Here is a 15,824-nt window from a genome sequence, read left to right on the forward strand (position 1 = left end):
CCATCTTGTTTCCTCACGGTTTCAAGTCTTGCTTTGTCCCGTCTCTGGGCTGACACGTTCCAACGACGACAAAGTTCTGACAGATCTCCAAGTGGCGTCACCAAACTCATCCATTCCCGTCCCTCTAATAATCAGATCACTTTAACCATTTCACCTCCACCATTCCCGTCATCCAAAACAAAAAAACAAAGCATCACAGAATCTTCACAGACCAACCCCCCCCCAAGCCCCCCCCTTCCCCCCCCAGCCCGGCAAGCCCTCCGTTGACAAATACAGAGGGGGAAACGANCTCCCATCTCTTGTCCCTCACTCTCTCATACCCCCCGTGCCTCGGCATCTTTCCCCCGCAAAAAAAGCCCAGTTCTCCATCGGCGCGCAAGTTCAAGTATCTCCTCTGCCTATATCTGCGGTAGAGGTACTTTGAGACACCCCCTGTTTGGGGATTGGTCGCGCTGGTCCACCCACTTTTTGGGTCTTAAGCTACACCGAGGATCTTGGGATTGACGCGGATTAAAAAGGGCCTTTGATTCCTCGTTATTCCAAGATATTCAAGAACACTTGACCCGTATCATATCATTCCATTAATTTCTACGTCACTTGCCAATTACTGTCTCCTCCTTTGGATAGCTGTCCGCTAACCGGATACATCGTACACATCATCTCTAACTCAAACACCGCAGAATCTCGAGTCAAACCTCCACCTACTTAGAAACCGAACTCGGCCTCACCATCATCAACATGTCCGCCCAAATCGAAGCCACCCTCCACGACTTCCCCTCCCTCTTCTCCCTCAAAGGCAAAATCGCCGTCGTAACAGGCGGCTCCCGCGGCCTCGGCCTCCACGCAGCCTCAGCGTACATCCTCCCCCACCCCCCTCTCCCTCCCTCCCCCTTCTCAATCATCACCTCATCACAGAAAACATAGCTGACAAACCACAAAAGATTCATGCAAGCCGGCTGCTCCAAAGTCTTCATCTCCTCCCGCAAAGCAGCCGCCTGCGACGAAGCATGCAAGGCCCTCAACGCCCTGCCCAACCTCTCCCCCGGCGCCACCGCCATCCCCGTGCCCGCCGACTCGGCCACCATGGACGGCGTCAAGAGCCTCCTGGAGCAGGTGAAACGGCACACCGACGCCGTCGACATCCTCTTCGCCAACGCGGGCGCCACCTGGGGCGAGGCCTTTGACACGCACCCGGACCAGGCCTTTGCGAAAGTAATGGACCTCAACGTCAAGGCCGTCTTCAACACCATCCGCGAGTTCGCGCCGCTGCTGCAGAAGAGGGCGTCGCTCGAGGACCCGAGCCGCGTGCTCATCACGTCGAGCGTCGCCGGACTGGGCGTCGGCACGCTGGGCAAGCAGGGCACGTATGGCTATTCGGCGAGTAAAGCCGCTGTGCTGCATCTGGGACGGAATCTCGCGCTCGAGCTGGGCCCGCGCGGCATCACGGTTAATTCCATCTGTCCGGGCTTCTTTCCGAGCAAGATGGCCAACGGATTGCTGGCGATGTCGGGCGGTGCGGAGAAGATTGCAAAGGCGAATCCGATGCGGAGGTTGGGGAGGCCGGAGGACATTGCGGGCGCGGTGGTGTACTTGACGAGTCGGGCTGGGTCGCATGTGAATGGGGAGTCGATTGCGATTGATGGCGGCGCGTTGTGGTCGCGCGGGGAGATGTTGGTTGAGGAGCAGTCGAAGCTGTAGGTGAAGGCTGAGGTTTGAGCAAGAGGCATCGGGTGGGAATACCCAGAGGCCTGTATGATAAAGAATGGTCGGTGCCACATGATTGAACCGTCCCTGTTTCCTTTCAGTTTTGTTTTCATCATACAATGGATGGACATGGGCGTAAACATCACACGGCGCAGTGACAGATTGATTTCATCTTGTATTCTCTCGTCATACCCCATGTGTCGGACCGCTCGCTTGCTTGTCCACCGCGGGCTTACGGGCCACCCACGTTGTCACATTGTACACCGTCTGCAACATGCTCTCCATGTCCTGAATGTACGGCGCCCTGATGCCCATCTCCATCGACTCTACCACAAATCCCAGCTTCTCGACCAGCGCCATGACCTCGTCGTTGCTCAGCTCAAAGCTCCCAGGGTCGGCAATGCCCGACGAGTTGTTAAAGTCATGCTCCCCATCGCCGTCATCATCGTGCCCGTGATTGCCGGGCGCATTGTTTTCAAAGTGCCACAGCAGGGGGCCGACGTTGATGAGCACGCCGCCCGGCCGCAGGCAGTGGAAGATGACCTCGAGGTACCGGATGAGATTGGGCGCCGTGTCGAGGAAGAAGACGCTGGCGACGGCGTCGTAGGACTCCTTGTGCTCGTCGTCGCCGTAGAGGCAGAGGAAGTCGGCGGCGCACATGGACATGGAGCCGACGTTGGGGGCGTTGAGCAGGGCGGTGCCGGGATGGATGTCGGGCACGGCGTAGCTCCGGAGGTGGTTCTCTCGCGTCTTGTGGTTGGAGAATGTGTGGATCCAGGGGTAGATGGTGTACTGCTCGGCGCTTTCGCACTCGTTGAGGATGTGTGATGACGCCAGCAGCTGGTGGTAGGAGATTTCGTTGCCTTCCGCCTCGTAGCCATCCCGACACAGTTCAAAGACCAGCCTTCCTAGTCCCGCGCCGGGGACCAGCACTTTCAAGCGCCCGCCCTGCGGGGCCTTGGTCCTCTCCTGTTCAAGAGCCTTCATCACGGGGCCGTATGAAGCAGCCCGTTCCTCTGCGCCGGCGGCAGTCCAGTCGCGGTAGAACTGGCGGAGAGTGCTTCTCGCCTTGTCAATGTCTGCATGCTTGGCTACCCCAGCCCATTCACGCGGCATGACCGGCTGGCCCTGGTCCGATGAAGCAGGATCGAGGGCACCGAACGATACCAGTCCTGACCTGAGAATGGCTCGAGCTAGAGTGGCGTTTGTGTCGATGGCCTCATCGACCTTGTCCAGCGTTTCAAGAAAGTTGAAGGGGGGCGCGGCGAGGAGCTTCCAATGGGCCTGCGGGAGGGCATAGAAGGACCGGCGACGAAGATGAGTGACGTTGAAGTGGGCGACTTTGGCGTATTGCCTGGGGAGGTGTCAGTCGAGGTGATGTCATGCTGTCTGTACAGGTGGAAAGGCAGCGAGTTGAGACGTCATGTGAAGAAAGATGAAGGTACAGGAGGTAGGTAGCTCTTAATGACGAAACCCGCGAGATTCGTCTTGACAGCAATGAAGCCGGCAACCGCACAAGACGACAAACAACTGACACGCAAACACACTCACGCAAACGAGTCCAGCGCGCAAAAGATGACCCGAATCTCCTCAGGGTCGTCCATGCCGCCATCTACACTGGTCCATGCGCTCTCCTCGGCCACAGCCAAAGAAGCCCCGCCGTCGTGATCCATCTTAGCCTTTGCTTGCTAACGGCGATATCCGGCGACCATGGTGGTGAGAGGAAGAAGAAGGAGAGGAGGAAGGAGAGGGGGAAACGGCCGTGATATCAGACAGTTATAGTAAGGTAGTTGTCTTATCAAGCAAGAGTCTCTTTTTATGCTTTTTATTTTTTCCGGGCCGCCGCATTCGGGTCCCCGTCCTTTTTTTTTCTGGAGATTGCAGCCGAGTTTCTGTTAGTGGGGGTGATGGTGGTGTTTTTTTATCTCTGTCATTTTTTGGGAGCTGCGCTAGCAGTGAGCTCTCCGTTCACTCTCACTTCTCACCGAATCATGTGATTTCACTCTTCTGATAGCTGCTTCTCGAAATATTTGTGCTTCATCCAACATCTCTCTGATATACTCTTCTCGAACATCATTCGTCATGGCAACCGAGTCAAGCGACGTAGTGCAGGTTTCCATTCCGCTGCCGCGGTCCCTGGATACCCGCGTGTTCATCCACGTGGCCACCCAGGCCAAGGCGATCCTCCTCTCCCTCACCACGGCGTCTCAAGAGGAGCTGTCTTCACTGAGGCCCATGGGCTCCTTTGTCTATGCGCTCCCCGACGTACGTCTCGGATCGATACCATTAAGGGCAGCTTGAGAGCCGAGAGCCCATCAGCTGACTCAAACTAGAGATTCAACCAGCAGCAAGCAATTGCCACTACGCTCTTCTCCGCAGAGTCGTCTCTGGAGTTTACGACACGAGTCGCAAAGCTGGTCGCCCGCAAGACGCAGTTGCCCGTGTATGTGACAAACTCCATCAGCCTCGAGAGCATGGGCATGGGCGGCACCGTCGAGGAGGAGATGGAGGCGTTCAAGGCCTTGGCTGAAGCGATTCTGAGCATCCTCCCAAAGAAAGCAGCGGCCAGCTGAGCAGCGTGGAGAGTACTTGATACATAGTTTATCACTGTGAAGCAATCCAGGCCTCTGCATCCCTAGGGCCCACGTGCCTGTATGGCCTACGGTATGACGGGAAAGCAGGCTGCCTATCAAGAGACGGGCCAAGTTTGCTGCATCGTCGCATGCTTGCTCCATCCCTGCTGACGGGCTCGAGGAAGCCTTCCAGAAGAAGGGATCTGCATCGGCGCATCAACTAGCCACGTATCAATGAGAGGTTGACGTCGAGCCCGTTGGACAAGGCATATCGGAGAATACTGATCACCCAGAGGATCACTGCTATATTAGGAACACAGCTCGATGGCCTTTCTATTGGAATGCTACAGCAAAAAAAAAAAAGAATAGAATAGAAAGTAAAAAGCATCTGGAATTATCTGGAATTGGATTCTCACCGTGAGACGATGTGCTCATCTTCTCATCCACGCTGACGATGGCGGCAAATCCTGTAACTGGAGATAGGCTCCCAGCTTGTACAGCTACCGGTGCACCCAAGCGGCTGCAGTAGCGGCTGCAAGTACCGAGGTACCACCTATCACATCACAATGGCGGCCCTTGAGGATGGAGTTAGTTGTTGATTGGCGTCGGACGACGGTGGCAGTGGCTTCACCCCTCCTCTATCAGCGGCGATGCCGGTATTGATGAGGTGATGCTTTGACGTCTCTTTCGTGAGCATCTGAAAGAGACAGACAATAGAACGGCCGGTCACTAGCTATCTCACCTTTTCTTCACTGCTATCAAATTCCATCTGAGAAATACTGCCCTCAATAACTACCTTAGATAGCCCATTGTGTTGAGAGTTCTACTTGTACTTATCAGGGTGCCGTCACCTGACTCTTTACTGTGCATCTCCGAAACAATTTTTTTGCCCTTCAGACTTTTCCTCCCCCAAAGATACGGAGTGCCTCTTCCTGGTTTGCTCCATCCTGCCACGGGTTATCGTTATCGCACCCCGCTACGCAATTTGGCCGCCCAAAAAAAAGAGGTGGGTTTGCTCCCCGCCAAATCAAACCAGTTCAATCGAGGGCGCACAAGGTTTGGCGCATCGTTTCGTCTCTCTTCCGGCCACGACGAGCATCCGCCCAAGTTTGCCTGCTCTGCTTGCCGCAGCCATTTGAGCCGCCTCTCACGCTTCTTGAGCGCCGTGCTCGCCGATTCACAGCCTCGACACCCCGTGACGTCGCCTCGGCAGCACCTCGAGCCTCTCAGGCCTCGCCCGCCAGAGCAACCACCCCCACAGCTCGTCCCGGAGTCTCGACATCCAGGGGCCCTTTTGTGCTGGTTCTTTTGCTCCTGTACGCCCTGCTGCTACGCCCGAGGAACCCGCTGGGATCGCTAACTCGCTTGCCGCCGCAAGTCTACAGCCGCTGCTTCATGTCCTAGGGCATCTTGCACTCAGCAAGCAACCACCGAAGCGCATCGCATTGCTCCTCTCGCGCGCGGCCAACCGCTGCCACCACCTCCCACCATGGCCTGGCAACCCGTCCCAGAGTCCTTGAACCAGCTTGCGGCATGTCTCAAGGACTCCCTCAGCGGCTTCGACAAGAACGCCCAGAAGCAGGCTGAGCTGGTCAGTTTCCATGCAGAGACGTCACTGTTCGCGCGTGTGCGTGTGTGTTGGGGATTGACACTGACCGAGTATCGAGCAAGTAGATGCTTCAACAAGCCAAAACCTCGCCTGATATCAACAACTATCTAGCCTACATCCTGTCCAGCTCACAGCCCCCCGAGGGCCTGCAGGTCAATGAAAAGGACTACCACCTTGTCAGGTCGGCTGCCGGTGTCATGCTGAAGAACAACGTCAAGTCAGATTGGAAGTCCATCCCGGAGTCGAGCCTGCAGCTCATCAAACTCGCCGTCCCCATGGGTTTGCAAGACAAGAACTCGCAGATTCGGAATCTGGCCGGAAACATCGCCACGGAACTCATCAGGAGAGGCGGCCTACTGGGCTGGCCCGATCTGCTCCCTCAGCTCCTCGAAATGATTGGCAACTCGAGCGGCCAATTCTCCAACGAAGCGCAAGAAGGCGCCATGTCGGCCATGACCAAGATTTGCGAGGACAATTTCAAGATGTTGACCAAGGAGGTCAATGGCCAGCGACCACTAAACCATGTCCTTCCCCAGCTCATTGCCGCGACCAAGAGCCCCCTGTGGAGAGTCCGAGTCGGAGCGCTTACGGCCATCAACGTCTTCACCCCGAGGGCATCGCAGGCCATGATGAACAACATCGACGATCTACTGCAACACCTCTTCGTCCTGTCAGCAGACGAAAACACCGAGGTGCGCCGGCAGGTGTGCCGGGCTTTTGTCCACCTGGTGGAGACGCGGCCGGACAAGCTGCAGCCACACATTGGCGGCTTGGTGGACTACCTCATAACCCAGCAGAAGAGCGACGACGAAGACCTTGCCTGCGAGGCCGCCGAATTCTGGCTGGCCATTGGCGAGCACGACGACCTCTGGAACGCGCTGCGACCGTATCTCAACAAAATCATTCCCGTTCTGCTGCACTGCATGGTATACAGCGGAGAGGACATTGCCCTTCTCGGCGGGCTTTCGGACGATGAGGATGAGGAAGACCGAGAGGAGGATATCCGACCGGCTTTTGCCAAGAAGTCCTCGGCGAGGACTGCCAACGGCGAAGGAAACCTCACGGCCAATGCCAACCCGAACGGCCGCATGGATGAAGGGCTGGAGGAAGGCGAACTCGACGACCTCGATGACGGAGACGACGACGAAAACCCCGACGAGAGATGGACTGTCCGGAAGTGCTCAGCAGCCGCGCTTGACGTTTTCGCCCGCGACTTTGGCGGGCCCGTTTTCGAAGCCATCTTCCCATACCTCTCGCAGAATCTCAAGCACGACGAGTGGCCCTACCGAGAGGCTGCCGTCCTGGCCCTCGGTGCTGTGGCTGATGGCTGCATGGACGCCGTCACGCCTCACCTTCCCGAGCTGGTTCCATACCTGATTTCGCTCCTCGAGGATCAGGAGCCGGTTGTCAGGCAAATCACCTGCTGGGCCTTGGGAAGGTACTCGTCTTGGGCAGCCAACCTCAGTGAGCAGTCCCAAAGGGAGCAGTTTTTCCTGCCCATGATGGACGGCATCCTCCGCAAGATGCTGGACAAGAACAAGAAGGTGCAGGAGGCGGGTGCCTCGGCGTTTGCCAACCTCGAGGAAAAGGCTGGCAAGAAGCTGGAGCCATACTGCGGCCCCATTATCCAGCAATTCGTCAAGTGTTTCGCCAAGTACAAGGACCGCAACATGTACATTCTCTACGACTGCGTCCAGACGCTGGCCGAGCGCCTGGGCCCCTTTATTGCCCGGCCCGAGCTGGTGAACCAGCTGATGCCGGCGCTGACGGAGCGATACAACACCGTCTCGGACCAGTCCCGCGAACTGTTCCCGCTGCTCGAATGTCTCTCTTACGTCGCCTTGGCTCTTGGACAAGCCTTCACTCCTTATGCGCCCCCGATATTCCTGCGCTGCATCAACATTATCCATGCGAACCTGGAACAGGGCATCATGGCGACGACAGATCACGCCTTGGACCAGCCCGACAAGGACTTCCTCATCACGAGCCTTGACCTCCTGAGCGCCATCATCCAGGCGCTCGAGGACGACAAGTCGGCGGAGCTCGTCAAGAGCTCTCCTCACCCGTTCTTCGAGCTCCTCGGCTTCTGCATGGAAGATCCCACGGACGAGGTGCGGCAGTCCGCGTACGCACTGCTGGGTGACTGCGCCAAGTATGTCTTCCCTGAGCTGCAGCCGTACGTGCCGACGATTCTGCCCATCTTGTTGAAGCAGCTCGACATCGATAGTATCCTCGACGAGGAGATTGAGAGCGGATTCGGCGTCATCAACAATGCTTGCTGGTCGGCCGGCGAGATTAGCATGCAGCACCTCAAGGGAATGCAGCCCTGGGTGCCTGAGCTGCTGCAGCGCCTCGTCGAGATCATGTCCAACCCCGGCGTGCCAAAGGGCCTTGTCGAGAATGCCGCCATTGCCCTTGGACGTCTTGGCCTCGGCAACGCCGAGCAGCTGGCACCAGCACTTCCCAAGTTTGCAGGAGAGTTCCTGGCGGCGATGCAGGAGGTTGACCCTACGGAGGAAAAGGCCACCGCGTTTAAGGGATTCACGATGGTCGTTGGACAGAATCCGCAAGCTCTGGAAAAGGTCCTGCTAGAGTTCTTTGTTTCCATCGCCCGGTATCAAGACATGAACTTGAGGAACCCGATCAAGCAAGAGCTCCACGAAGTGTTCCAAAATGTGAGTCCACGCCCCTTTTATGCTCTCGTCCTTTCCGGATGCTAACAGTTTTTGTAGGTTTTGAATGTCTACAAGCAACTCATCCCACAGTTTGACGACTTCGTCAACCGGCTGCAGCCGCAAGACCAGCAGGCGCTGAAGACCATCTACGCGATATGAGAGCGGAGCAACCTTGCGCGGATTGCATGGCACAGATGTGCTGGAAAAGATGAGAGGCCAAGTCAGCGCTGGACGCAGGTTGGGACAGCTTTGGAACGCTGAATTCTTGACGAAGCTGATGTGCAGAGGTTACTGTAACCCTGGCTCAGTGGGACGACGGTAATGGACATGTTTTAAAAAGAAATAAAGAAAAACGGAAAGGAACAAAAAGCTTTAGCGATCTTTGGCTGCCCAGCGAGTCCGTGGAAAGGGGAGGGAAGGGGCACGTATTGGATTTGATTTTCTCATGGGGCACGGGGGAGATGCCGAGGATGCTCTGCAAAGCGCTACTCGGGAAGACAAGATGAGATACCTTGAAAACAATTAGGATGACGAGAAGAAGATGGTGAGTTAAGGGGAGGAAAATGAGAGGGTATTTTCAAAAGAACATATGCATGGCGGAGGAGATATGGGAAACAAGGTGTCACACGATGTGTCTTTTTTTCGCTTTTTTTTTTGGGGGGGGAGGCCCGGGGATGCACCCAAAACAAATTTATAGATAGATTTTCTTGTTTTTCTTTTTTTACTCCTTCTTTCACAGAAAGGAAACACCTTTTTTGGCTCGCTTTTGGTCCATTTATCTGCCTTAGGTAGCTTTAGCTAACACGACAGACAGAGGTTCTCGTGAGGGAAAAAAAAAAGCAAAGAGACGGGGAGGAAGATTGAGCTGTGTGTTCATACCTTAGTGAAGGGTGTTGCTCGTTGCGGGATGGATTTATGGGTTTTTAAGGTAGTTTCTAGGTAGGTAGGTAGGTAGACTTTGAACAAAACGAATGAATGATTTCAGATAGAGAGTATGAACTCGGATTGTATCTACATGAGTTGTCTGCTTGGTGATGATGGGGCGATGGAATGATGGTGGTGGTGGTGGTGCTGGTTAGGGATTATGGTGCGTTTTGGCGGTGGTTGATGATGTTGTGTTTTTGAGGCGGATGACGTTGTGGACGTGCTTAAGTGTTGCAAGATGGAGTCGGGATTATGCGGTTTTGAAGGTTTCGGCGATGATTTGAGAGTGTGATGGTGACTGATGTGTAGGAATAGACGTTGTGTTCCCCCTGTTGGATTTTCTCGACTGTTCGTCACGGGACATTTGAAAGATGAAGATGTCCATATGCACGGCTCTTCTACTAAACAGATCAAGCCCATCATGACATGTTTACTCTTCCCATTCATTTCATGAAAGTAAAGGGCTAAAGAAAAAGTCACCGAAAGACACAACCTCGAACGCTAAACCTTGCTCATCACAGTTCACACAAACCACAACAATCCACAGTTTCCAACTCCAACATGTTTTAACAATGACAAATACGGAACAACAGGAAAAGAGAGGAAATAAATGTTCAAAAACTGAGGCTATACAGCAACATCATAACCCAGTCTCTGCAACACGTGTTAGTATCTACTGCCCCCCCCCCCCCCNCCCCCCCCCCTATAATCCTATAAATCGAGTCAAAGTCCGTTCAAAACTAGTTTCACTTACTTCTCACACGAAACAGAGAGCCGCACTGCTTTGCTTTTTTCTTTTCCTCTCCTGGTTGACGATTCACATAGCCGTGACATGACATGACATGACATGACAACTCACTACCCTCGCTCTCCGAACCTCTGCGGTTGCGGCAGATCGAATACCACCTGCATCACAACCGTAACGTACACGTAAACGACAACATTTCCAAGGTAAGACGACACGATATAGATCCCATTCAAGCACCTCAAAATCAGGCATCATCCCCTCCCTCCCTCCCTCCCATCAACGACAACCACCACTAAACTCCACCTCCTCAGCCAAACTTGCTCAAATCACTCAACTGCTTACCCCTTACAGCCATAACCTTCCCATCAGCAGCCCCCCAAAAACCCCCAATCGACCCATCCCCCCTTTTCAAAAAAGGAAAAAAAAAGGGGGGGGGGCACCCCAAAGCAGACACCAACGCCGACAACAATCAGCCTACGACAGCAACCTCGTACTCGTAAAAAATCATCAGAACTCTAAACACATCCCCTATTTCGAAAAAACACTTGATCTTATACGATACAGCATGGAATCCTACAACGACATCCTTCAGAACAGTAGGCTAGAATTTCGTTGCCTGATACGGTAGCCGACAGACAAAACAAAAAAGGGGGAGGTGGAAAGTCAATTCCTTATCCGTACCATTTTCTCCGAAAAACTTCAACGACATAAGCACACAAAATAAAAGTCTCAGAGAGAAGAAAGCATACCTGATCAGACACAAGAAGCCACGAGCTCAGGGCAGATAAACTCAAATGCCAAGGTATGTGAATAGTTAGCCAGATGGACAATCTCCCCCGAACCGCCTTTCTCCCCTCCCCCCCCTTCCCATTCTTTCCCCGCGGCCCCTAACTAACCAAATCTCTCACGTATACCCAGAATTTCAGGAGAAAGACGAAACATATGCCCAGAAGTAGGTTTAATAGCAGTGCCTAGGGGGGTAAAATTATAGCTCGTATAAACGGAGCATCCCCTAACTTCAACACTGAATCGCATGTACCAACTATCAGTCCACTCCATACACTCCCAGCGTACAAGTCGACTGAACGCTACTCGTACTAACGCCGCATGTCCCTCGCATGCCCTCATCCGTCCCTTCTCAAGCCTCATCTCAATTCAGCATAGATCAATGCTTCGAGTCAAACAGCATAGATCATGCCTGTCCAACGCCATCCCACCTCCCATCAGAACCTTCTTGTCCTTCTCTCCTTTCCTTTCCTTTCCTTTTCTTTCCTTTCCTTTTCTTTCCTTTCCTTTTCTTTCCTTTCCTTTTCTTTCTCCTACAACCATCTTCGAAGCCCCCCTATCCAACACGGCAGAACAAGGAGAACTAAAAAAAAAAGTAGAGTAAACCTTGCTTCTCCTTAGCCCCCCAGAAACAACAGACACGTACACGTACTCTTCGAACTGACTGTTCCCCCTTTTTGCCTGAAAACATGAGCAACTTATACAGGGTGAGAATAGAACCTGCAAAGAAATAGAGTTCAGCCACGTCATTCAAGAAGACACTTCTATCTAGTCATCAAAAGAAGGATAATGAAGACAACACAATGAGTAGCGAATAGAAGCGAGTCAAGTAATCGATCAACAACCCAATATCGCAGAAGTCAGTCTGCTCCAGCACAGATGAAAGCTTCAAGGAACAAGATTGTAAAACAAGAACAAAGAAGGAAAGAAGACAAAGAACAAGGCCCTGATGAGCCGCAACTGACAGATACCCAGGGCCTTACCTCCCGGGATAGATACCCCGTACCGCAACACAGATGTATAGGTACGGAGCAGCGACTCCTCCCAGACAACGTCCGACCTCCGAGCGAACGGCAAAGCGCACAGCCGCGCCTTAGATAATACTACAATCACCCAACGACAGAAAGAGGACAGGATATGAGTAAGTAAGTGCAGGTCCAGATCCATATCTCGAATCAGTGGACACGAACAAGCAAATCAATCAACTCCCTATCCTTTCCCATCCCCATCCCCAAGCCCTTACCTTTCTCTAATCCTATGTATCCATGTCATAAGTCACCCACATGCAAGTCAACATTCCCGTCCGTCCATAAATGTCCTCGCTCGGAACTACCCCTATCATGAAACCCCCTAGCCCCAATCACCGGTCAGCACGAATCCAGATCCAAACACGAACTTACCCAAAGAGCGCCGTCCGCAACCCACAAACGAGTTGGCAGGCTGCCTCTTTTCGTATCTCGGCGCCTCCATCTGGCGATGCCAACGAAAAGGCGCAAACATTCGACATGGCCCAACAAAGATGCATCTGACCATTCGCCACCGATGGATCGGTTTAAGCTACAACTCCACCAAGGTGTAAGCGAAAAGTGAAAAAGACACCCCGTAAGATGCTGCTCGTAGTCCAAGTACTGCGTCTTCATACCCGGTCGACGGTGGGGTGATGGTCAGAACCTTCTCCGAGTCCTTCTCTGTATGTCCCTGTTGCGTCCACGTCGGAGCAGCACACATCACCAGAAACTCCATCATGCCCGCAACAGCATCCTTCAGGACCTCATCGTCCGTCCACGCATTCCTTTCGCTGCTGCGAGCTGATGGACCCGCCATGCATGCGTGCATACAAAGCACTCGTAACCCTCACCAGGCGTGATACAAGTGGTGAGATGGCCAGATCCAACTTGCACAAAGCGGCCAAGAAATGGCTTGCAAGTCGTTCGGCTCACGCGCGCCATCGCAACGCCGCAGAAGCCACATGCATTCGCCGCACGCAGGATGCGCCATGGCTTCACAGCTAAAGCTCCCTAGGCTGATGCTATTCTTAGGTCTTGGGGAAGCGGCAGCCACATGCGCATCATGCAAGCTGAAAGGGAAAAGCAGGCGACGACGGCACCTCATTGGCATCTTCACGCTGAAGCCGCCAAAGGGGCAAAGATCGCGGCTGGCGGGTTGGGCCAGACGCCAGGAGCACAGCCCGGTTGAGGTCGTGTTATCCGTCACCCATCACTCATCTCTTCATAAGCATGCCGGATCCATGCCCGCATCAGCAATAACCCCCGACGGACAGGCGTACAGGTACAGGCAGGTACAGGCGTACAGGCACAGGTACATCTGACAGACGGCATCGTCCCTGGCGACAGCGAAAGGGGCAGTCCCAACTCCTCGCATTGTGCAGCTCCTGTGGCTCCGGACCATGGCGATTTAACAATGAGCCCCCGGCCGTGTCGGACATGGTCAAACCAACACCATGAGTTCGAGCTCACAGGCCATCGCTGCCGTCCAAGGATGTTTCAAAATCTCAGGGAAACCTCTGTCCGAAATAGGCAGTTACAGCATGTCCAGCGTGTGCTTGTAACTCGTATGTCCAATTGTCATGGTAAGAGTCAGACCAGCCACAGGTGCATATGTTCAAGTAATACTCGTGCCAGGTTACCGGTCACAGCAGTGGATGGACAGGAGAGCATCATCCGCGAATGACCGCCGCACACACAAGAGGGAACAGGTGGGAGCATAGTAGCATGCAATACTGGCAATGAACCCTCATCATGCCGCAAATCAGGGGACCTGGCCAATTGATCCCACAGGTGACTCGCTCACAGGAACAAAAAGAGATAAACAACAAAGACATGACCAGACGTCGACCCGTACCATCATGGGGGGAGGGGTTCCAGATCCCATGTTCATTCTTGGCGGGTAGAGTTGACGGGCGAATCCTTCCGCAGAGCCATGCTTCGCCTAGCATGCATCAAGTTCAGCAATAGTTTGAGCAATGCTAGCCGTCAAGGGACCCGAAGACTTTGGACGACTAAGCTCAGTTCATGCCTGCACACGTGCAATGAGTCGGAAGGCTCAGATAGAGCTTTGCACCTCTCGTTTCAGCACTCTTTCGCTGCTCCGATGCCGTCGGCGTGCTCCGCGCTGACCAGCTTCTTGTTGCTGCCCAGAATGAAACTCTCATCTTGGCTGGTTTCTAAGCCCACAAAGACGTGGGATTGCATCCCACCTGCAGTGTTGCCACCATGAGCCTTGGCCCTTGAATGAGCTTGGATACCGCAATACCGGGTAAGGTAGCATTTTGTAGAGGGTTCGCTCGTGACAGTACATGCACCAGGGTCTTGTGTGACAACCGATACCCCTGTGTCGCAGTGAAGCTCCCTGCTCAGACGTGACCAGATCGGTCGAAGTGACAGGCTTCTGGTGCTCTTGCTGCTGCTGGCGTGATGCCTGCTGCCATGCTTGAATTAGGACGGTCAAATGACTAGCTCAGCTCCTGGTTAGTGAGCTGCTGCATGGCCAGCCGTCTTGTTAGCACGAGGAAGAGATCGCAGCAACACGTCTAGGTCGCCGATGAAGGAAACCCAGCAGGTCGAAACAAGAGAATCATGTCCATCAGAGAGACCCCTGCCTCTTGCCTGTCTTGTCATGTTGCCGAGGCCAAACAAGAACCACCCGAATGGTGAGACTTCAATAGCCGGTGCGGCAACCCAGAAGTTCCGCTTTGTCAATAACAGGGTCGTGACAGGATCCTCTGATACCAAGGATAACAAGCCAGGCAGCACAGCATGCTAGTGATACCACTTGTATGTAGCGACGGACGACAATGATGCTAGCGCTCTCTCTCTGCAATGAGAGGATGCTCAAGAATCTAGCCCAGATGGTCAACCGGGGTGCATAAGCGATGCCTCCAAATCCGGGTAACTGTACCTGTATGTCAATCTCGATTCTAGATGCACAGAAAAGAGAAAACCAGCGTGCCCTCGTTGACTCTTGCAGATTGCCCAAGCGCACCACCCACGTCATGCCAACCTAGGCTTCGCAGCTCTCGTCACCCAACAGCACGCCTGAGAATCGAGACAACTGCATTGCGTACTCGCTGTTGAGTCCCGTACCGGTACTTTGAGTTCCCGGCTGCGTCGACTTGCGTGAGAGATGGGGGCAGCCCACAGCTAATGGCGTCGCGATATCTCTCCTCTGTGGCTCGCCTAGCTTCACCACCACCACCAACCTCAGCCGTCCTCAAGCATCAACTCAGTGGGCTTCGACGAGCGAAAGGAAGCGAGAGTGAGGAGAGGAGAGCAGCACTATGCGGCCCCGCCCAGCTAGTGCCACAACCCTTTCGATGTTGATGTTGCACCGGCACCACGTTGGGGTAAAATCTATATTTAGGCGCAGAACCGAAGGTTCCGTCGAAGCTGTCGCTCTGGCTCAGCCAATGGCGGAGTAGCAACGCCGTAGCGGCAAAGACGACGCAGCTTTGTCTTGCTGTTGGAGGTGCAGAGATGTCAGAGGGCCGCGGCGGTGCTGTGCCTATGCTCAGTCCCTTTCCTTCTGGTAAACTGGCCTCCTACAAAGGCTCGGGGGGCATTTCGTCATTGTCATAGTTCTCTGTAACTCCTCCACGTTGCCAAGTTCAAGTTTCCTCTTCCATGCTCCGCACCCAGTCGTGGACGCTTGAAGTTTTGCCTCGACCTTCGGCCCTCTACAAGAGGAAAGGAACAGCTTGAATGGCCCCTCTGGTCAGTTCGCTGGGCGGCCCTTCTGCCAATCATCGACGGTTCGACCCTTTGCCCATCAGGGACGGATACTCGTAT

General features: G+C 54.1%; 4 protein-coding genes across 4 annotated transcripts; 3 read left to right on the forward strand and 1 right to left on the reverse strand.

The window, feature by feature from the left end:
• Positions 1–738: 738 nt before the first annotated feature.
• CCMA1212_008061 (Rhamnolipids biosynthesis 3-oxoacyl reductase) lies at positions 739–1,698 on the forward strand (the record flags this gene model as incomplete). The annotated part of the gene is made up of 2 exons (XM_073705213.1): positions 739–854; positions 942–1,698. 2 exons carry the CDS (start codon positions 739–741, stop codon positions 1,696–1,698), a joined length of 873 nt encoding a protein of 290 aa, XP_073556221.1.
• Positions 1,699–1,890: 192 nt separating this feature from the next.
• On the reverse strand, positions 1,891–3,377 carry CCMA1212_008062 (uncharacterized protein; the record flags this gene model as incomplete). The annotated part of the gene is made up of 2 exons (XM_073705214.1): positions 1,891–3,058; positions 3,256–3,377. 2 exons carry the CDS (start codon positions 3,375–3,377, stop codon positions 1,891–1,893), a joined length of 1,290 nt encoding a protein of 429 aa, XP_073556218.1.
• A 409-nt stretch (positions 3,378–3,786) lies between these two features.
• CCMA1212_008063 (uncharacterized protein) lies at positions 3,787–4,277 on the forward strand (the record flags this gene model as incomplete). Its single annotated transcript, XM_073705215.1, has 2 exons — positions 3,787–3,969; positions 4,038–4,277. 2 exons carry the CDS (start codon positions 3,787–3,789, stop codon positions 4,275–4,277), a joined length of 423 nt encoding a protein of 140 aa, XP_073556219.1.
• Positions 4,278–5,766: 1,489 nt separating this feature from the next.
• Positions 5,767–8,720, forward strand: CCMA1212_008064 (Importin subunit beta-2; the record flags this gene model as incomplete). The annotated part of the gene is made up of 3 exons (XM_073705216.1): positions 5,767–5,868; positions 5,952–8,561; positions 8,619–8,720. The coding sequence occupies 3 exons, from the start codon at positions 5,767–5,769 to the stop codon at positions 8,718–8,720; spliced, it is 2,814 nt and encodes a 937-aa protein (XP_073556223.1).
• Between the last annotated feature and the right edge of the window lie 7,104 nt (positions 8,721–15,824).

This window comes from Trichoderma ghanense (genome assembly GCF_004382785.1).
Source record: "Trichoderma ghanense strain CCMA-1212 chromosome Unknown scaffold_11, whole genome shotgun sequence".
NCBI classification, from domain to species: domain Eukaryota; kingdom Fungi; phylum Ascomycota; class Sordariomycetes; order Hypocreales; family Hypocreaceae; genus Trichoderma; species Trichoderma ghanense.